The sequence below is a fragment of the Coregonus clupeaformis genome, unplaced genomic scaffold, assembly GCF_020615455.1.
Source record: "Coregonus clupeaformis isolate EN_2021a unplaced genomic scaffold, ASM2061545v1 scaf0273, whole genome shotgun sequence".
Lineage (NCBI taxonomy): Eukaryota > Metazoa > Chordata > Actinopteri > Salmoniformes > Salmonidae > Coregonus > Coregonus clupeaformis.
The window spans coordinates 402,585-425,000 of NW_025533728.1; the positions used below are offsets into that span (position 1 = coordinate 402,585).

Genomic DNA, 22,416 nt, shown 5'->3' on the forward strand with positions numbered 1-22,416 from the left:
TGCTCATTTTAAACACTTTAAACAGATGCATTTTCTTGGAAAGACAGGAGAAAGGTGTAATTGCAGCCCGCAATTCAGGGCATTTCTGCATGTGGGCATTCATGCATCTGCAGGAACCCCTCTTTATCCTTCTATTGGTACATTTTTAATCGCATAGACAATCAGAGGAAATGTAGAATATCAAAAGTGTCATACAAGCATGAAGATGGCGTGCTCGAGGAGGGGTGTTCATGCAGGAAACAATGGGATGCTCGGGGGATGTTGATGCAGGAACCAATGCGATGCTCGAGGGGGCGTTCCTGCAGATGCAGGAATGCCCACATGAAGGAGCGCCCCATATTGCGGCCAGCAATCACACACTAATGGAACAGACAAAGCATATTTTTGTAGGCAATGGTACTCCACCATGGTTCGATGGACAAAGCCTATGGGGAAATGAATGGAGTTTTTGTAGGGTTTTTGGATCAACTGCGAAAATAAGGTATTTGGTAAACACAGGCTTAGGAGATCTTGTACATTTTGTTCTATGAGATCATTTTCAACAGCTAACGTCACTTTTTGTGAATTTTGAAGCATTTGTGTAATAAAAAAAAAGCGCATAAAGGCTTCATAATTCATAAAGGTCATGTTAACTGACTGATATTATCTCACAGAACAAAACGTATAAAGTCTTCTAAACCTGTGTTAACCTCAGACCTTATTGTCGGCATAGGAATGGCTGAAGGATTGGTGCAGCACTTTGTGACATCTGCTGATGTAAAAAGGGCTTTATAAATAACATTTGATTGAAGGAACCATAGGTAACTCATTTCGTTTTTTAGGACTACAAACTGGCAAACTCTATAGCCCTCAATCTGGTTCTAATGTCTGTGGGAGAATCTCAATTGCATAATCCAGAGGAGCCTGGTGGGAGGAGCTATAGGAGGAGGGGCTCATTGTTATGACTGGAATGGAATAAATAGAATGGCATAAAACACGTGGAAACGACATGTTTGACTCCGTTCCATAAATCCCATTCCAGCCATTACAATGAGCCCATCCTTCTATAGCTCCTCCCACCAGCCTCCACTAGTGGGAGGGGAAGAGTAAGAGATGCCCAACTCGGCGGAAAATCTGTCTCCCTCCATCAGGTGGCGTTTTTTCGTTGTTTCGCCCACTGAGCAAGGAGTTTTTGTATGGAGGTCAATGAGTGTCGAATTTGGTCAACAGAAAAATTAATGACTTATTTGCTATGTGAGGTTTATTTGATCGAATATACGTTTCGTAATGCTTAAGTTGTTACCAGTGTACAGATATAAGTAGGACACGTGACATCCCGACAACTTTGAGAAAAAAACACTTTATATCGGAGTTGTCTGGAGATGCCTCTATGCATATTCATGTATTGAGGCTAGAGCATAGCGTGTCTCTCCATTGAATACAGGCGGTTGACGTCAACAACCCTCATCGAATATGCAAAAATTGAAGACAATAATGAGATGTATCCACCAATCCAAAGAAAGGATAGGCGGGCGCTAGACAGCCCGCCCTGCCGCTTTTTGGACATCAACTCCCCTTGTATTTTGTCAATATATGCATATATTGACCCAATGCATTTGTAAACAGGAAGTACAACCTCCTCATGACCTTCTTCGAGCGGAAAACGTAGTGGCAGCTCTCCCTAGCGGTTAGCAAACGGTAAGCATCGAAAAAAGTGGAGAGATTGAGAAGTAAAAAGGCAGGGAGGCCGTGGTACATCGGCGTCTCCTATACCAGATCTGCAGTGGCTACGACTGGGGTATGACAGCTTCTAGCTATCGTCTTTGTATGGACATGTAAATTACTGTTTTTGAAAGGTTTTCACAGTCAACAGCTGCGCCGATTTACCAATAATGACAGCCTGAGTCATTGCTAAGTAGCTAGTTACCTACATACAGCCAGTCAGCTAGCTAGCTGCTAAAACTGGTTAACATTAGCTGGAAAGCTAACTTTACTTCAGTCATTGCTCTACTTCCACAACAGATAGTCAATGTACAACAGATTTGCATGATGTTGCTAGGTAATTAGCTGCCCCATATTTAGCTCTGGGTTTGAGAATCAAAGTGTTCCAGAATTTCGCTAGAAATGATCGTATAGAGAAGGTTTGTTGCCAGCTAGGCTAGCTAGCATGATGGCTAACTGTCAAGTGATCATTGCTAGTAGTCGCTAGTTGTATCATTATTGCGGTATCCTCCTAGCTAACTAGTTAGGGCCTAGAGTTTTTCCAGGTCCGTTCACGTGATCAGGAAAAGCTCCTGGTCCTACTGATCCCACACTAGCCTTGGAGTTGGGACTGTCAGTGAGAGCTTGTACAATAGTATTGAAAAGGCTGTTGCTTTGCACTTACAGGACGCATCGCAGTTATCCACCCTTCTCCCACAGTGTGCATGGATTTAAAAGCATTGGATTTATGTAATAATTGGCTGTAGAAATGCCTGTAAGTGTGCAAGTGTACACTTTGGGAAAAGGGTGAAGAATCGGGACGCAGCCAAGGTGTGTTGACCTGATCTCACCCTTCTGACTCCTGCAGTAGATGTCTGTGTTGACCTGATCTCACCCTCCTGACTCTTGCAGTAGATGTCTGTGTTGACCTGATCCAACCCTCCTGACTCTTGCAGTAGATGTCTTTGTTGACCTGATCCAACCCTCCTGACTCTTGCAGTAGATGTCTTTGTTGACCTGATCCAACCCTCCTGACTCTTGCAGTAGATGTCTTTGTTGACCTGATCTCACCCTCCTGACTCTTGCAGTAGAGGCCTGTGTTGACCTGATCTCACCCTCCTGACTCTTGCAGTAGATGTCTGTGTTGACCTGATCCCCTCTTCTCTTGCAGTAGATGTGTGCTGTGCCTTCAAGATGAGTGTGAAGGCGTTTGAGCTGGTCCCTGCCGTGGAGCGGGAGCTCCTGATGGGAGACAAGGCCCGCATCAATATTGAGTGCATTGAGTGCTGCGGCAAGCACCTGTACGTGGGCACCAACGACTGCTTCATACATCACTTCCTGCTGGAGGAGCATGCCACGGCCAAGGGGATGCTATCCTACTCTGTCCAAAAGCTGCTGTTCAAATACCTGGGCCTGAAGAAGCCTGTGGAGGCCCTGAAGGCCGCGTCAGCGTTAGAACGCATCATTGTGCTCTGTGATGCTACGGTTAGTGTTGTTGACATGATTACCTTAGAACCCGTGCCCTTGGGCGGGGCCAAGATTAAGGGCGTGGCCGCATTCTGCGTCAACGAGAACCCGGTGAACGGGGACCCGTTCTGTGTGGAGATCGGGGTGATCTCGGCCCGGCGGCGCACCGTGCAGATATATATGGTGTATGAGGACAGGGTGCAGTTGGTGAAAGAGGTCAACACTCCCGAGCAGCCATGTGCGGTCAGTCTGGACGGTTACTTCCTGTGCCTGGCCCTCTCCACGCAGTACATGATCCTCAACTACAGCACAGGGGCTGCGCAGGACCTGTTCCCCTACGACAGCGAGGAGAGGAAGCCCATCGTCAAGAGGATCGGTAGGGAGGAGTTCCTCTTGGCTGCCCCCGGTGGCTTGGGTGAGTCATTACAACAGCAGCTGTATGGTTAGTCATTGGATCTTATTACTAACATATCACTAATGAAGAATGTTCTCTCTCTCTCTCTCCCTCTCTCTCTCTCCCTCAGGTATGTTTGCCAATGCGGAGGGTGTATCCCAGCGTGCCCCAGTGAACTGGTCGGAGAGTGTGATGGGAGCGGCGGTGTGTTTTCCCTATGTGGTGGCGCTAGACGAGGGCTTCGTCACCGTCCATAGTATGCTGGACCAACAGCTCAAACAGACCCTCTCCTTCAGAGACGGACACATCCTACAGGACTTTGAAGGTGCCAACATGGCTCCCATACACTACTCTAAATGTCAAACCTTTTTGGCTTACCTCAGTAGACCTATGTCTACAGTATCTATGGCCGTGGAGACCGTGACCTGTCTGTGTCCCTAAACCTAACCCTGACCTGTCTGTGTCCCTAAACCTAACCCTGACCTGTCTGTGTCCCTAAACCTAACCCTGACCTGTCCCTGTCTGTGTCCCTAAACCTAACCCTGACCTGTCCCTGTCACTATAGGTAAGGTGGTTCTGGCCTCCACTAAGGCTGTGTACGTGCTGGTGCCCCTACCTCTGGAGAGACAGATCCAGGACCTGCTAGCTGGACACAGAGTGGAGGAGGCCCTCACCCTTACAGAGGGAGCCAGGAGAAACATTCCGAAAGACAAGTTCCAGGTACAGACTGACTGCCACAAATAGTGTTTCTAATAGAGTGCTTTTCAAGACTAGACACTATATGATCAAAAGGCTGATTTCTACAGTTTCTTTTGTGAGTACAGCCCAAGGGGGTTATTGTGACAGTGATGTGTCATGTGTTCCCACGTGGCTCATTTGACTGGGGTGATTGTGTCCTTGTGAAATGTAAAATATAGAATAGCAGGGATGAGATGTGATGCATCTTTCACTTTCTCTTTCATTACCCCCCCCCCCACCCCCTTCCTCAGATATTGCACAAAAGAATCCTCCAGCAAGCAGGATTCATACAGTTTGGGCAGCTTCAGTTTTTAGAAGCGAAAGAACACTTCAGGACGGGTCAGTTGGACATCCGGGAGTTGATCTCCCTCTACCCTCTCCTCCTCCCGGCCTCCTCCTCATTCACCCGCTGCCACCCGCCGCTCCACGAGTTTGCCGATCTCAACCACCTGGCGCAGGGGACCAGGAGAAGGTCCAGAGGTGCAAGAGGTAAGAGATGTGGTCCTCTGTAGCTCAGTTGGTAGAGTATGGCATTTGCAACGCCATAATAGTGGGTTTGATTCCCAGGACCATCTGTACGTAAAATATATGAGCGCAAGACTTGAAGTCACTTTGGATAAAAGTGCCTGCTAAATGGCATTTATTATAATAATAATAATAATTATTATTATTATTATTATAGGTTTCTCATCACGTACCTTGGCGAGGTGCGGAGCACGGAGGAGGCTAACGGCTGCCGGGAGGATGTGGACACGGCTCTGTTGAAGCTGTACGCTGAGCAGGACCACGAGAGTCTTCTGGACCTGCTGGCCTCCCCCAACGCCTGTCTACTGGCAGACAGCACCCCCTGGCTAGAGAAACACCACAAGTGGGTACTGCAGCTAGCCTAGCCTAGCGGATACTGCAACTAGCCTAGACTAGCGCATACTGCTACTAGCCTAGACTAGCGGATACTGCAACTAGCCTAGCCTAGCGGGTACCGCAACTAGCCTAGCCTAGCGGGTACTGCAGCTAGCCTAGCCTTGCGGGTACTGCAGCTAGCCTAGCCTTGCGGGTACTGCAGCTAGCCTATCCTTGCGGTTACTGCAGCTAGCCTAGCGGGTACTGCAGTTAGCCTAGCGGGCAATGCAGCTAGCCTAGCGGGCAATGCAGCTAGCCTAGCGGGCACTGTAGCTAGCCTAGAGGGCAATACAGCTAGCCTAGAGGGCAATACAGCTAGCCTAGTGGGCAATACAGCTAGCCTAGAGGGCAATACAGCTAGCCTAGTGGGCAATACAGCTAGCCTAGTGGGCAATACAGCTAGCCTAGCTACCAAGGCTGTTGCTCACTATTGCTTAAAAGTAGCCCGCTAAGCTATTGCCTTAAAAGTGTGTAATGAGTATGTTTTTATGTTATGTTTTATTCTTTCTCCTGCACATCAGGTATTTTGCACTAGGCCTCCTCTACCATTATAACGGACAGGATTCAGCTGCTCTACAGGTAAACATGCACTGTACACTACCTTAGTTTGAACATGGTGACAGTACCACCATGGCTCGTATATGGCAAATCAAATCCTATTAAGTAAAATATGGCCACGTCTTAAACTAATGCGTTTTGAGCACCTAGGTGGAAAAGCCCTATAAATCCAATCCATTATCTTGATTATTACTTAATATTAATTGAAATGAAATGACCATGTTGTAAAATACATCTCTCCTCTGCCTCTCCTTTCCTCCTGTAGTTGTGGGTGCGGGTAGTGAACGGGGACCTTCAGGACTCTACCAGGTCTGATCTGTATGAGTACATTGTGGACTTCCTGAGTTTCTGCTCCAACCTGGACCTGGTGTGGAAATATGCAGACTGGGCCCTGCAGAGAGACCAGACAGTACGTTTCTGGCTACGTCCCAAATGGCATCCTAATCCCTATATTGTGTACTACTTTTGACCAGGGCCCTAAGTCCTAGCAGAAACTAACGAATGACTTCGACTGGAGGCCATTTTGGATATACATATAGGAGTAAAGAAGAAGGTAAACTCTACTCATTCTAATTCTATGGGTGTGTGTATACATCTATGGTCTCTCTCTCTAGATAGGGGTGCAGGTCTTCACCAAGCGGCCGCTGGGTTTGGGTAAGGACCAGGTTAAGGAGCAGAAGGGCCAGGTGAACCCAGACGACGTCATCACGTACCTGGGGAAACACAGCCAGGCTCTGCTGCTCTACCTGGAACACCTGGTGCTGGACCGACAGATACAGGTCAGAACATACACTACATAGGACTTCAGAACACGTTTATAATGTAGCTCAATTGTAGCTCAATTGGTAGAGCATGGCGCTTGTAACGCCAGGGTAGTGGGTTCGATCCCCGGGACCACACATACGTAAAAATGTATGCACACATGACTGTAAGTTGCTTTGGATAAAAGCGTCTGCTAAATGGCATATTATATATTATATTATTATAACACATACATAAGGGGTATGTAAGAAATGCCAGATTTACAGCAGACTGAACTATCATCTATAATGGTAATACTTCACTTGAAGGGTACCTACATAGGACTTCATAACACATTCATAGTCCATTTATAACCCATTCATAAGCAGCACCAAGCATTTACAACGGCAAGACATAGCGATTGTTGACAAACTGTCTTGTCCCTCTCTCTGCATATTACTCCACGATTTGCCTCGTTCAACTTTCCCTGGTGCTTGGCCTTTATTCATCTCTCTCTCTCTCTCTCTCTCTCTGCCTCTCTCACTCTCTCTCTCTCTCTGGCTCTCTCACGCTCTCTCTCTCTGCCTCTCTCACTCTCTCTCTCTCTCTGCCTCTCTCACTCTCTCTCTCTGGCTCTCTCACTCTCTCTCTCTCTCTCTGCCTCTCTCACTCTCTCTCTCTCTCTCTCTCTCTCTGGCTCTCTCACTCTCTCTCTCTCTGGCTCTCTCACTCTCTCTCTCTCTCTGCCTCTCTCACTCTCTCTGCCTCTCTGCAGAAAGAGAAGCTCCACACCCACCTGGCAGTGCAGTATACAGACAGAGTCCTGTCTCTCCTGTCTCAGTCCCCACAGTGGACCAACAGGTGTCTGCAGCAAGGGACAAACTACAGCTCCTCCTCAGGGAGTCCAGCCTGTACCGCGTCCAACTACTACTGGGTGAGCTGTCGATTTCAATTGTGTCCCAAATTACACCCTATTCCATATACAGTGCATAGGGCTCAGGTCAAAAGTAGTGCACTGTATAAGGAATAGGGTGTAATTTGGGAGGCAGACAATGTTGTTTTCCATGTAAAACAATATTTTAGTTGAAGTATTGTTACTGTTTAAACTTGATAGAAAACCAATACACCACATTTAGTTTCCTGTCAGAATAATGACGGAAATGGTATGAGGCATGTATTCAGTTGATTTCCAACCAGAGAATGGCTATAACCTACTATGACCCTGGTTTTAACCATGATGACATGGCTATAACCTGCCATAACCTGTGACCCTGTCTCCCCCCTCCCTCAGGTAAGATCCAGGAGTGTGACCAGCTGTTACTGGAGAGAGCCACGCTCCACGGGAAGCTAGAGGAGCACGATAAGGCGTTACACATCCTGGTGCACCAGCTCAAAGACTTCCCCGCTGCCGAGGCCTACTGCGTGTGGGGGTTCCGCCTCCCGGGACCCGGCCTACCAGCAGCGCCTCTTCCACCTCCTTCTGGGGGTCTATCTGGACCGGGACCTTCCCAGTAGAAACAGGGCCGGTAACGGTGGTAGTACCGGGGAGCTGGAGATGGCGGCGGTGGATCTGTTAAACCGGCACGGGGAGGTGTTTGACGCGGTGCGCGTGCTGGACCTGCTCCCTGAAGGGTGGTCCCTGCAGCTGCTCCGCCCCTTCCTCGGACGCGCCCTGCGGGGAGTATGCACGCCTGCCGCACCTCCCAGGTTGCACTGGGGCTGGCGAGGTCCGAGAACCTACAGCTGCAGCACGACAGGGTGAGACTGGAACAACGAGACACACACAATGAGACGAGCACACACACACACACACATCACAACACACACGCATCACAACACACACACACATCACAACACACACACACACACATCACAACACACACACATCACAACACACACACACATCACAACACACACACACATCACAACACACACACACACACATCACAACACACACACATCACAACACACACACACACATCACAACACACACACATCACAACACACACACACATCACAACACACACACATCACAACACACACACATCACAACACACACACACATCACAACACACACACACATCACAACACACACACACATCACAACACACACACACATCACAACACACACACACATCACAACACACACACAACACACACACACACATCACAACACACACACATCACAACACACACACATCACAACACACACACACACCACAACACACACACACACACACACACACACACACACACACACACACACACACATCACAACACACACACACATCACAACACACACACATCACAACACACACACACACATCACAACACACACACCACAACACACACACACACCACAACACACACACACACACATCACAACACACACACATCACAACACACACACACACACACATCACAACACACACACACATCACAACACACACACACACACATCACAACACACACACATCACAAACACACACACATCACAACACACACACATCACAACACACACACACATCACAACACACACACACACACATCACAACACACACATCACAACACACACACACATCACAACACACACACACATCACAACACACACACACATCACAACACACACACACATCACAACACACACACACATCACAACACACACACACACACACACACATCACAACACACACACATCACAACACACACACACACCCACACACCACAACACACACACACACACACACACACACCACAACACACACACACACACACACATCACAACACACACACACATCACAACACACACACATCACAACACACACACACACATCACAACACACATCACAACACACACACACATCACAACACACACACACACACACCACAACACACACACATCACAACACACACACACACACACACACACCACGACACACACACATCACAACACACACACCACAACACACACACACACCACAACACACACACACACACATCACAACACACACACATCACAACACACACACACATCACAACACACCCACACCACAACACACACACCACAAACACACACACACACACACACATCACAACACACACACACACACCACAACACACACACATCACAACACACACACACACACACACACACCACGACACACACACATCACAACACACACACACACCTCTGTATTATGTGTTTACAACTAAGCTGTTATGATTTAAATCTTGTAATTGCTCCTAAGTGCTGCTGACTCTTGATGAAGGTGAGCTGTAACTCTCCCCATGTTGTCGTCTCATCAGTTGAAGCAGAGGAGAAGTCCAGTCCTGGTGTCAGAGAAGAAGGGGTGTGTTCTGTGCCACAACACCTTCAGCGAGCCGGACTGTGTGTGTCTGCCAGGGGGGGTGCCCGTACACACACACTGTGCCGCCCAGAGGGTGGTACGAGACTCGCCCACCAAGAGACAACTAGCCAATAGCAGCAACCACACATGAAGCCCCTCCCACCACCACCCAAGCCCCGCCCAGAGCCAATGTGGTGGGAGGAGCCAAGCAGCAGCCCGGGGCTGTGATTGGGTTGCGTCTGGGGGTCACATCAGATGATGACTATGGGGGGTGCAAAGCACAGAGGTTACTATGGCTACCGTGGTCCAGCGTAGTGGAAGCAGCCCTGGAGCCTACTCAGAAACACAGAGCTGACCACACTTCTCTACCGTGTGCTTGTTCCTTTGTGAATGAATGAAGGAAGCTATTTATTCCAGTGCCACCATTCATACACAACACGGAGACTGATGACAGACTGTGAGTTGTGAATTAATTGTGAATGAAGTTCTAAAACAAGAACTAACTCCACATCCATCCATAATGACTCTAAACATTGAAGTGAAACCTCCAGCCTCTCCTGGTCCGGTGCTGAACCCCTGCTCTGCTATGTCTGCCCTGGTCCAAGCCCAAACCTGAGTTGAGCTTGAGTCTATCCCTGTGAAGTACAAGCAGACCATAGTTAGGCATCTCCTCCATCACCACAGTGGCTCCTCTCTGCTGCTGGTATCTGAGACTGAACTTGAAGACGATGATGCCCCAGTGAGGCTCCGTTCACAGCCAGGAGAGTTCCTAAGTGTTGCTAAATGTTCTGGTGTGTTGCACATGCTCTCTCACCCCTCCAACCTTGTGTCCACACTTCTCAAGAACTCTCTGCCGTCAAGCAACAAACAATGGTTTGGTTTTCACTTTGCTAACCAAGGTGGGGTTATCTTCAAACGTCCTGCTAACCTGATGCTAGTTAGTTTCAGCTCAGACCAGGGCCGTGTTCATTAGGCACCAAACTGAAGAAAACTGGGGAGGGACTAGCTGAGCCATCTCCAAAAACAAACACTTGTTTTCCTTTTCCACTGCAAAACATTTTGCTACGGTGTACCCTGATGAACATGACCCAGCTCTATGGGATGTGCTAAAACACTGAACAGAAGACTTGGCTAATGTTTCACTAACCAAAGCTACTTCTAGCCTGGTCCCAGATCTGTTCGAGCACAGAAGACTTGGCTAATGTTTCACTAACCAAAGCTACTTCTAGCCTGGTCCCAGATCTGTTCGAGCACTTGCCAACTTCATTGCTAATTGTCAAGCCAAGGAGTTGGCATGGTGGCACAAACAGACTGGCACTCAGGCTAAGCTATGTCCTATGTATAGAGAGCTCCGTTTTGTATCTGTGCCATTATGGAGTCTGTGACAGCATGGGCAGAGCCATTGAGGCTATCTCCATTTTAAAGTAACACATTTTCTTCTTTTGGATGTTTGAAAAAGTGTATAGCTAATATTGGTGATTTACCGCCACCTGCATTGCTGGGGTCTTGAACCAAATCTTGTCCTTCATTTATTGTGGCCACTAGATGGCGGTGATATAGCTTAAAGCCATTTACAAACTAAGCAAACCAATTTGAAGAAGTCAATGCTCTGATCATTAGCTGATCGCTCCCAACCCATAGGAATCCCCACCCAGTTGACTACTTTAAAATGGTGGAAGCCCTCAGTGGCATGCAAGTCCATGCAAATAGAGTTATTTCCAAGGAATGATCTCTATACATCTCTATGGTCCTGTCCCAGTTCATATCGATCAGTGAACAACATGATTGTGGGTCGAACAAAGCAAGAAATCAGCCTTTGTATTAACACTGATTTACAGGGAATCCTTCAATTATGCAACTTAGCTGTTGGAATATCATAGTTTTTGTACCAATGAGTTAAAACCAGATGAGCTCTTTGTGAACGGTAAAAGGGAAAACGCATTGCAATGCAGTCTATTTCTTTTAATGCTTTAGTTGTTTTGTTCTCACGCTGCTTGCGAGGTTTATAGCAAACTAGAGACCGTTGATTTCTCAGTAAAAAAAACAACTATTTAGACTTTTTAAAATGTGTGAAATGTCAAACCTTTGATGCATTTTGCAATAGACCATTTGATGAGCACAGACTAAGTGAAACCCCTCTTTTACTTACACACACACACACACACACACACACACACACACACACACACACACTTCCTTCCTTCTGTTCTAACCCTCTATGATGCATATCCGGTTTGTTTCTCTGTTGGTGAATGGTGTTGTGTCTCTGTCTGAGTACCAAGTGGCACCCTGTTCCTTATATAGTACGCTACCTTTGACCAGGGCCTCTGGCCATTTGGGACGCACACTCTGTCTTTGGGGACGGAGCTCTGATCAAAAATAAAGCCTTTTTTAATTCAGCCTTTGATTCAAACCACACTGTAACTGCTACAATCTGAACAGAAACAGCCAGGTGTTGCTCTACATGTTGTAGATGCAGGTGTTGTGTCTCTGTCTGAGTACCAAGTGGTACCCTATTACCTACATAGTTCACTACTGGTTTGATTCCCTATTTGCACGTGCACCGGTTAGGAATGAAATGTTCTGATATTTAATGAAGAAATGAAACACTCTCTGTTACATGATTTAAGATATAAATGATGTCGGGTTTTTTATCATTGAAAGAGGGTGTCATATGATCGAAGTGTAGAGTAGTGGAGTGAGCAGTCTTGAAGGTTTGTTACATATTGTTCCCCTGATCCTTGTGTATGTAAAGACAGTAGCATATTTGTGGGCATGGCTGACTGTTCCAGTGGCTGATTCCATGCACAGTGATTGGCAAGGATAACTTGGTCAGACGTACCGATTGGACACATTAATCACAGTAACTCCGCCCTCCCCCAAGAGTGGCACATTTCGAGGAGATGATATCAGTGCACAACACCTTTAACGCTGGTTGCGTCTCAAATGGTACCCTATTTAGTATGGAGAGCACTACTTTGGACCAGGGCACATAATGGGTCTGGTCAAAAGTAGTGCACTATATAGGGAATAGGGCGCAGGGTGCCATTTCAGACGCAGAGACCTTCAGTACCATCCATCCTTCCATATGGTCATCTCTGGTCGTATATTCAAAATGGACACCTATCTTCTCTATCACTTCTCGGATCATTTCAGTGATGTCTGATTCAAGGTTAGCCTGTTTAATTGTTACACGTTGAATAACATCTTAACTTTGGTTCCAGGGTTACTTCTGCTAGTGCCTGGGCTGTGGACTTTAGTCTCCCCCTGACCTGTAATACACAAGGGCTTAGGTCAAAAGTAGTGCACTATATAGGGAATAGGGTGCCATTTGGGACGTAGTGGTTTACTCTGCACAAACAAAAGGACTTACTGTCTTCTGCCTTCTCCCCTGACACTAATAACACAATGTGTGTAAACATGACCTTAAACAAACCTTCTCTCTCTCTTTCCCCCGCTCTCTCTCTCTCTCTCGCCCTCTCTCTCTCTCTCTCTTTCCCCCGCTCTCTCTCTCTCTCTCGCCCTCTCTCTCTCTCTCTTTCCCCCGCTCTCTCTCTCTCTCTCTCTCTCTCTCTCTCTCTCTCTCTCTCTCTCTCTCTCTCTCTCTCTCTCTCTCTCTCTCTCTCTCTCTCTCTCTCTCTCTCTCTCTTTCCCCCTCTCTCTCTCTCTCTCTCTCTCGCCCTCTCTCTCTATTTCCCCTGCTCTCTCTCTCTCGCCCTCTCTCTCTCTCTCGCCCTCTCTCTCTCTTTCCCCCGCTCTCTCTCTCTTTCCCCCTCTCTCTCTCTTTCCCCCGCTCTCTCTCTCTCTCTCTCTCTTTCCCCCGCTCTCTCTCTCTCTCTCTCGCCCTCTCTCTCTCCCTACTGATGTATTTTATAAATGTATAGATACTGGTATGTGTATATACTGTATATACAGTAGTTTGTTGCTTTGTAAATCAATGTAGGTGGAATGTACAACATGCAAAGACGTCCATTTTAATAAACATGACTACATGCTGACATCAGTTGGTGGTTTTATTGTAAAGAGATTTAACAAATCATCATATTACATTATAGTAGATAAATACAGAAGTACATAAAGAATCCATCCAGGTCATTGGATCTGATTCTATATGTGACAATAATTTGCAAGAGAGGTTGTGAAGATTATAGATCCAGACTACATTATAAAATGTAATTCACTGTTGAGTCAACCACCAGATCCACCCTGTTGAGTCAACCACCAGATCCACCCTGTTGAGTCAACCACCAGATCCACCCTGTTGAGTCAACCACCAGATCCACACATATAAAAGCAATGTGTCCTTTTACGGCTTTTGAAGTGATGTCTCCTTGTTCTCTGTCTGTTACCGTGGAGACATGAGCATTCTGTCATTCTTCTTCCCTAGAGGAGATATTTCTCTGTAAAGAAACCCGTACAGGACAGGATTAGAGCTAAGCCAGCATAGCATGACGGATTTGTTGTGGACACTAACACACACACACACCTCTGGTTGTGCTGAAGCAGCCTTCACAGTGCACTGTCCCTCTATGGAGCCACATACTGTCTCCTGCATGGAGGTCTCCTAGAGGACAGTGGCACACCTCACACTGTGGAGGAGAGGGAGAGAGAGAGGAAAGGGAGGGAGGGGAGGAAGGGGAGGAGGGAGTGGGAGGGAGAGGAAGGGGAGGGAGTGGGAGGGAGGGGAAGAGGAGGAAGGGGAGGGAGTGGGAAGAGGGAGGGAGGGAGAGCGGGAGAGGAAGATGGTTACATACAGTATGGGTTCAGAGACAGTCAGTTATTCATGTGATTCTAATAATCTGACTGCCTGCCTACTGATTGACTGACTGCCTGACTGACTGCACACAACATGATACACATCTAGAGGGCATATCCAGTTATCACTACAGCACAACTATGTGGAATATGTGTGACTTCCTGTAGATGTGGGTTAAATAGATAGACATGTAGACATACTGTAGATGTGTTTAATGGATAGACATGTAGATGTACTGTAGATGTGTTTAATGGATAGACATGTAGATGTACTGTAGATGTGTTTAATGGATAGACATGTAGATGTACTGTAGATGTGTTTAATAGATAGACATGTAGATGTACTGTAGATGTGTTTAATGGATAGACATGTAGATGTACTGTAGATGTGTTTAATGGATAGACATGTAGATGTACTGTAGATGTGTTTAATGGATAGACATGTAGATGTACTGTAGATGTGTTTAATGGATAGACATGTAGATGTACTGTAGATGTGTTTAATGGATAGACATGTAGATGTACTGTAGATGTGTTTAATGGATAGACATGTAGATGTACTGTAGATGTGTTTAATGGATAGACATGTAGATGTACTGTAGATGTGTTTAATGGATAGACATGTAGATGTACTGTAGATGTGTTTAATGGATAGACATGTAGATGTACTGTAGATGTGTTTAATGGATAGACATGTAGATGTGTGACGTACTGTAGGTGTGTGAAAATGGCACCCTATTCCCTATATAGTGCACTACCTTTGAATAGAGCCCATAGGGCCCAGTGGGCCTGGTCAAAGGTAGTGCACTTTAAAGGGACTAGGGTGCCATTTGGGACGCACATGGATGTATGTTGAATAGATGGGTGTGTTGGTTTACCTTGAAGCAGGATGAGTGGCTGTAGATCTGAAGGTCCTCCAGGATCATCTTGGCTCCAGCCACTATGGGTTTACAGCAGTACGAACACAGGTCCTCAGTCACACGCCTGTACAGCAGAGGGCAGTAGTGAGTTGGGTATCGCGAGAACACACAGGGACAGCTTTACTGAGTGCATAGATAGAGGGTATGGAGAGTAGAGTCTGGGTTGGAGTCAGAGAGGGTATGGAGAGTAGAGTCTGGGTTGGAGTCAGGACTGACCTGTTAGGTATGGAGAGTAGAGTCTGGGTTGGAGTCAGGACTGACCTGTTAGGTATGGAGAGTAGAGTCTGGGTTGGAGTCAGAGGGAGTGAGCCTGGGTTGAGTCGAGAGGGTATGGAGAGTAGAGTCTGGGTTGGAGTCAGGACTGACCTGTTAGGTATGGAGAGTAGAGTCTGGGTTGGAGTCAGGGACTGACCTGTTAGGCATGGAGAGTAGAGTCTGGGTTGGAGTCAGGACTGACCTGTTAGGTATGGAGAGTAGAGTCTGGGTTGGAGTCAGGACTGACCTGTTAGGTATGGAGAGTAGAGTCTGGGTTGGAGTCAGGACTGACCTGTTAGGTATGGAGAGTAGAGTCTGGGTTGGAGTCAGGACTGACCTGTTAGGTATGGAGAGTAGAGTCTGGGTTGGAGTCAGAGACCGGGTATGGAGAGTAGAGTTTGGGTTGGAGTCGGGACTGACCTGTTAGGTATGGAGAGTAGAGTCTGGGTTGGAGTCAGAGAGGGTATGGAGAGTAGAGTTTGGGTTGGAGTCAGGACTGACCTGTTAGGCATGGAGAGTAGAGTCTGGGTTGGAGTCGGGACTGACCTGTTAGGTATGGAGAGTAGAGTCTGGGTTGGAGTCAGGAGAGGGTATGGAGAGTAGAGTCTGGGATGGAGTCAGGACTGACCTGTTAGGCATGGAGAGTAGAGTCTGGGTTGGAGTCAGGACTGACCTGTTAGGTATGGAGAGTAGAGTCTGGGTTGGAGTCAGGACTGACCTGTTAGGTATGGAGAGTAGAGTCTGGGTTGGAGTCGGGACTGACCTGTTAGGTATGGAGAGTAGAGTCTGGGTTGGAGTCAGAGAGGGTATGGAGAGTAGAGTTTGGGTTGGAGTCAGGACTGACCTGTTAGGTATGGAGAGTAGAGTCTGGGTTGGAGTCAGGACTGACCTGTTAGGTATGGAGAGTAGAGTCTGGGTTGGAGTCAGGACTGACCTGTTAGGTATGGAGAGTAGAGTCTGGGTTGGAGTCAGGACTGACCTGTTAGGTATGGAGAGTAGAGTCTGGGTTGGAGTCGGGACTGAGAGGTATGGAGAGTAGAGTCTGGGTTGGAGTCGGGACTGACCTGTTAGGTATGGAGAGTAGAGTCTGGGTTGGAGTCAGGACTGACCTGTTAGGTATGGAGAGTAGAGTCTGGGTTGGAGTCAGGACTGACCTGTTAGGTATGGAGAGTAGAGTCTGGGTTGGAGTCAGGACTGACCTGTTAGGTATGGAGAGTAGAGTCTGGGTTGGAGTCAGACTGACCTGGGTATGGAGAGTAGAGTCTGGGTTGGAGTCAGGACTGACCTGTTAGGTATGGAGAGTAGAGTCTGGGTTGGAGTCAGGACTGACCTGTTAGGTATGGAGAGTAGAGTCTGGGTTGGAGTCAGAGAGGGTATGGAGAGTAGAGTCTGGGTTGGAGTCAGGACTGACCTGTTAGGTATGGAGAGTAGAGTCTGGGTTGGAGTCAGGACTGACCTGTTAGGTATGGAGAGTAGAGTCTGGGTTGGAGTCAGGACGAGTTAGGCATGGAGAGTAGAGTCTGGGTTGGAGTCGGGACTGACCTGTTAGGTATGGAGAGTAGAGTCTGGGTTGGAGTCAGGACTGAGAGGTATGGAGAGTAGAGTCTGGGTTGGAGTCAGGATGAGTTGGTATGGAGAGTAGAGTCTGGGTTGGAGTCAGGACTGACCTGTTAGGCATGGAGAGTAGAGTCTGGGTTGGAGTCAGGACTGACCTGTTAGGTATGGAGAGTAGAGTCTGGGTTGGAGTCAGGACTGACCTGTTAGGTATGGAGAGTAGAGTCTGGGTTGGAGTCAGGAGAGAGGTATGGAGAGTAGAGTCTGGGTTGGAGTCAGGACTGACCTGTTAGGTATGGAGAGTAGAGTCTGGGTTGGAGTCAGGACTGACCTGTTAGGTATGGAGAGTAGAGTCTGGGTTGGAGTCAGAGAGGGTATGGAGAGTAGAGTCTGGGTTGGAGTCAGAGAGGGTATGGAGAGTAGAGTCTGGGTTGGAGTCAGGACTGACCTGTTAGGTATGGAGAGTAGAGTCTGGGTTGGAGTCAGGACTGACCTGTTAGGTATGGAGAGTAGAGTCTGGGTTGGAGTCAGAGAGGGAGGGTCAGGGAGACTGGTCTCTAAACTGAGAGATCAGAGAGAGAGAAACACTTTTACACCACATAAGTTTATACATTTGACAGTTCAGGGATTCTTGAAAGACGGGACAATCTCTACCTTTTTTTTAACAAATATTTTTTGACTATTAACAACATTTGAAATATATATTTTGATAGGCCAAAGTATCAGCCATCACACCATGTAAAGGAACAACCTAATTATTAAATGTTTTCATCAAATGCAACTAACTGTATTTATGTCAACTCCGTCAGACACCTTAAAAGGCAGTTCATTTTTACATTTATTGACCAACAAGTTGTTTCATTCTAACATTAATAAAAAATAAACATCTCCTAACTTCTTTTTGTTTTGTTTTATAGCACTATTAAATGCTCCAGGGGTCATTTCGTTAGCATTTTGACATGTTTTTCTAGATTCAGAACATTAAAACAACATTTATAAAGCAAACATTATCCCTTAGGTCTAGCTGAGCAAATATGTGACAGTTTAAGCATGCTGTATGTTGCAGAACAGTGATTAGAATATTATTTCTGAATATTGACCAAAAAAATCGATCTTAAGGGGTTAGCCATCAGTGATGGAGTTGACAAGCCACTGACGGAGTTGACAACAAATACTTAAAACAGACATATTTTGCCTCTAAAAATAAAAGTTTAATACAAACGTTTGTAAAATATAGAAAATGATTCATTTGAAAATACCCAATAAAAACAAAACAATTCTATCAGCTATTACAGCACTCTGACAGAGTTGACGTTAGACAAAAATCTGACGGAGTTGAGGTTTAACGGAGTTGACAAAAATTGCTTTTTTCTTCTTCTTTTAAGTGGTATACAAAGTAGACATTTAGTTTTTCCTCAGTTGCTTTAGGACTCTAAAATCCAATGAAAATAAACATATTTGAACCAAAATTCATATCCTATCTTAATCTATCAGGAAGATGAAGTTGACAGTTTATGGTTGTGACCATGGTGATTTGAATATTGTTTGTTTAAATCTATCAAAAGCAGAGAACTTTCCAGACCATGAGTGGTCTTGTTGCACTACATGTAATGAGGACATGAATAAGGGGTCCTTATGGTATAGCTGACCCTGATAATTCCTGATAAATGTAGGATTTTAGACAAATCTGACGGAGTTGACCAAATCTCCGGACACATTTTTTTCGGAATCACAGTTTTGAGATAACTATTATTTAAAGTCAGCGAGGGCTATTGCAAGAAAATACATAATATCCTTTTTCAGTTAATATTCATTATTGCCAGTTTTTAGAATTTTAAACACTTTTTTGGAGAGTTTGAAATCCGGACAAGGGCATTTCCGGGCATAGAGCCAACATGGAAATTCATAATATTGAAAATATTTAGAAAATTCCCAAAACAAATCTTCCCCCTTATAACAGCCTGGTCTCATAGACTATACATAACATAGTAAAAGTAAATCCAGGACTCAACTTAGTATGATATGTTACATGCACACTGCCATTCATCAATGTTCATTATGTCAGAAGTACCTCATCTCATTGATTGAAGCTTGGGGCATTGTTGCCTCTGTCATTGGAGGTGGTGGTGGTGGAGTTGTTGTGACTGCTGGTGGCTCTTCATCAGTGATGTGGGTTATGTCATGGGTGAGCACTTCTGGAGGGCTTAGTGGGGAGTATAATCGTTTTTGGGGTGAGGAAAAGACCCTTGCAGTAAAGAGGGACATGGATGGGCTCTTCAGCGATGAGCTTCTACATGACCACACGGAAATGAAACAAGATTGTTGGTCAATTATACACAAGATACTGTAATACAACATAATTTAACTTCAAACTAAAGTCACTTGCTCTATGTGTCTGACTTACTTGGGGGATTCTGGGGACTTTGGGGAGGTGCTGCCAGGACCCTTGGCTGTCTTGGAGTCTTTCATACTCTTTGAGGTGGTGCTGTGAGGAGAGGGAAGACAGACACGGTTGAATTACAAGGGATAAGTGCATTAATGGGAGGGTCTGCCGTAGTTTTTTGTGAGTGTGGTACAATTTTAGTCCCCTGAGTATTCGTTAGAATTTTGACCTCTTTACCTTAAAACGGAGGACACAGTCTTGGGCTTTGGAGGAAGTGGAGGGCTGAGGTGAAAACGAAACAAACGAAAAACCAGTGATGTGAAGTACTTAAGTACAAATACTTTAAAGTAGTACTTAAGTAGTTTTTTGGGGTATCTGTACTTTACATTACTATTTATATTTTTGCCAACTTTTACTTTTACTTCACTACATTCCTAAAGAAAATATGTACTTTTTACTCCATACATTTTCCCTGACACCCAAAAGTTCTCGTTACATTTTGACAGGAAAATGGTCCAATTCACACACTTATCAAGAGAACATCCCTGGTCATCCTACTGCCTCTGATCTGGTGGATTCACTAAACACACATGCTTTGTTTGTAAATTATGTCTGAGTGTTGGAGTGTGCCCCTGGCTATCCATCAATACAAAGAATACAAGAAAATTGTGCCGTCTGGTTTGCTTAAAATAAGGAATTTTAAATGGTTTATACTTTTACTTTTACTTTTGATACTTAAGTACATTTTAGCAATTCCATTTACTTCTAATACTTAAGTATATTTAAAACCAAATACTTTTAGACTTTTACTCAAGTAGTATTTTACTGGGTGACTTTCACTTTTACTTCAGTCATTTTCTATTAAGGTATCTTTACTTTTACTCAAGTATGACAATTGAGTACTTTTTCCACCACTGCGAAAAACACAAATACATTAGTGAGGTACAGAGACACAACTGTGTGAGAATGACTAAACATTATGAAGATACAGGTAGAGAGTGACTACCAGATAGTAGATATATAGTTAGAGAAAACATTGTGACTACCAGATAGTCGATACAGTGCATTCGGAAAGTATTCAGACCCCTTGACTTTTTCCACATTTTGTTACGTTACAGCCTTATTTTAAAATTGATTATATTGTTTTTTTCCCTCATCAATCTACACACAATACCCCATAATGACAAAGGAAAACACAGGTTTTTAGAACATTTTGCTGATTTATAAAAAAAAATCTAAAACTGAAAAATCTTATTTACTTAAGTATTCAGACTCTTTACTCAGTACTTTGTTGAAGCACCTTTGGCAGTGATTACAGCCTCGAGTCTTCTTGGGTATGACGCTACAAGCTTGGCACACCTGTATTTGGGGAGTTTCTCCCATTCTTCTCTGCAGATCCTCTCAAGCTCTGTCAGGTTGGATGGGGAGCGTTGCTGCACAGCTATTTTCAGGTCTCTCCAGAGATGTTCGATCAGGTTCAAGTCCGGGCTCTGGCTGGGACACTCAAGGACATTCAGAGACTTGTCCCGAAGCCACTTTTGCGTGGTCTTGGTTGTGTACATAGGGTCGTTGTCCTGTTGGAAGGTGAACCTTCACCCCAGTCTGAGGTCCTGAGCAGGTTTTCATCAAGGATCTCTCTGTACTTTGCTCCGTTCATCTTTCCCTCGATCCTGACTAGTCTCTCAGTCCCTGCCGCTGAAAAACATCCTCACAGCATGATGCTGCCACCACTATGCTTCACCGTAAGGTGCCAGCTTTCCTCCAGATGCGACGCTTGGCATTCAGGCCAAAGAGTTCAATCTTGGTTTCATCAGACCAGAGAATCTTGTTTCTCATGGTCTGGGGGTCCTTTAGGTGCATTTTGGCAGTTGTGTGCCTTTCCAAATCATGTCTAATCAATTGAATTTACCACGTTGGACTCCAATCAAGTTGTAGAAACATCTCAAGGATGATCAATGGAAACAGGATGCACCTAAGCTCAATTTAGAGTCTCATAGCAAAGGGTCTGAATACTTCTGTAAATAAAGTATTTATCTTTTTTATTTGTAATACATTTGCAAAGATTTCTAAAAACCTGCTTTCACTTTGTTGTTATGGGGTATTGTGTGTAGATTGATGAGAAAAACAATTTATTTAATCAATTTTAGAATAAGGCTGTAACGTAACAAAATGTGAAAAAATTCAAGGGGTCTGAATACTTTCTGAATGCACTGTATATCGTTAAAGAAGACACTGTGACTACCAGATAGTATATCTATCTATGTAGAGAAAACACTGTGACTACCAGATAGTATATAGTAGAGAAAACACTGTGACTACCAGATAGTATATAGTAGAGAAAACACTGTGACTACCAGATAGTATATACATACAGTATAATATCCTGAAAACACCACAGACACATGACATACAGTATAACATGAAGCCATACCGTAACTTGAAGAAACTAAGCAGCATATTGTCTTGCTCAGCTCAGCGTTCCAGTGCTGCTAAGATAAGACACAATGCAAATGTACCTCTTGGTCTGATCGTTGAATGAGATGCTAGGGCTGCTGGCAGTGGAAGGGTTGGGCAGGCTAGGGCTGCTGGCAGTGGAAGGGTTGGGCAGGCTAGGGCTGCTGGCAGTGGAAGGGTTGGGCAGGCTAGGGCTGCTGGCAGTGGAAGGGTTGGTCAGGCTAGGGCTGCTGGCAGTGGAAGGGTTGGGTCAGGCTAGGCCTGCTGGCA

The 22,416-nt window shown here is 45.6% G+C and overlaps 3 protein-coding genes across 3 annotated transcripts in view; 1 reads left to right on the top strand and 2 right to left on the bottom strand.

Moving 5' to 3' along the window:
• Nucleotides 1-1,636: 1,636 nt before the first annotated feature.
• Nucleotides 1,637-13,335, top strand: LOC121556762 (transforming growth factor-beta receptor-associated protein 1 homolog). The gene is given in 16 exon segments (XM_041870662.2): nt 1,637-1,777; nt 2,852-3,562; nt 3,672-3,866; nt 4,107-4,261; nt 4,531-4,732; nt 4,735-4,768; nt 4,962-5,147; nt 5,701-5,758; nt 6,003-6,146; nt 6,352-6,516; nt 7,254-7,302; nt 7,305-7,412; nt 7,770-7,906; nt 7,908-8,154; nt 8,157-8,236; nt 9,785-13,335. Coding segments are annotated over 15 exon segments (2,640 nt in total). The 5' UTR covers nt 1,637-1,777; nt 2,852-2,874; the 3' UTR covers nt 9,977-13,335.
• A 485-nt stretch (nt 13,336-13,820) lies between these two features.
• On the bottom strand, nt 13,821-22,390 carry LOC121556774 (filamin-binding LIM protein 1). Its single transcript, XM_045214530.1, has 8 exons — nt 22,209-22,390; nt 19,930-19,974; nt 19,714-19,794; nt 19,381-19,599; nt 17,803-17,871; nt 15,459-15,564; nt 14,312-14,414; nt 13,821-14,225 (listed from the first exon to the last, which is right to left on the bottom strand). Exons 3-8 carry the CDS (start codon nt 19,776-19,778, stop codon nt 14,209-14,211), a joined length of 579 nt encoding a protein of 192 aa, XP_045070465.1. The 5' UTR covers nt 19,779-19,794; nt 19,930-19,974; nt 22,209-22,390; the 3' UTR covers nt 13,821-14,208.
• A 4-nt stretch (nt 22,391-22,394) lies between these two features.
• Nucleotides 22,395-22,416, bottom strand: part of LOC123484323 (sporozoite surface protein 2-like) — a gene marked incomplete at its 3' end in the record, with an annotated part of 1,924 nt that continues 1,902 nt past the window's right edge. The window contains exon 2 of the mRNA XM_045214531.1: nt 22,395-22,416. This exon is cut by the window's right edge and continues 576 nt beyond it. Within this exon, the coding sequence (XP_045070466.1) occupies nt 22,395-22,416 (22 nt within the window).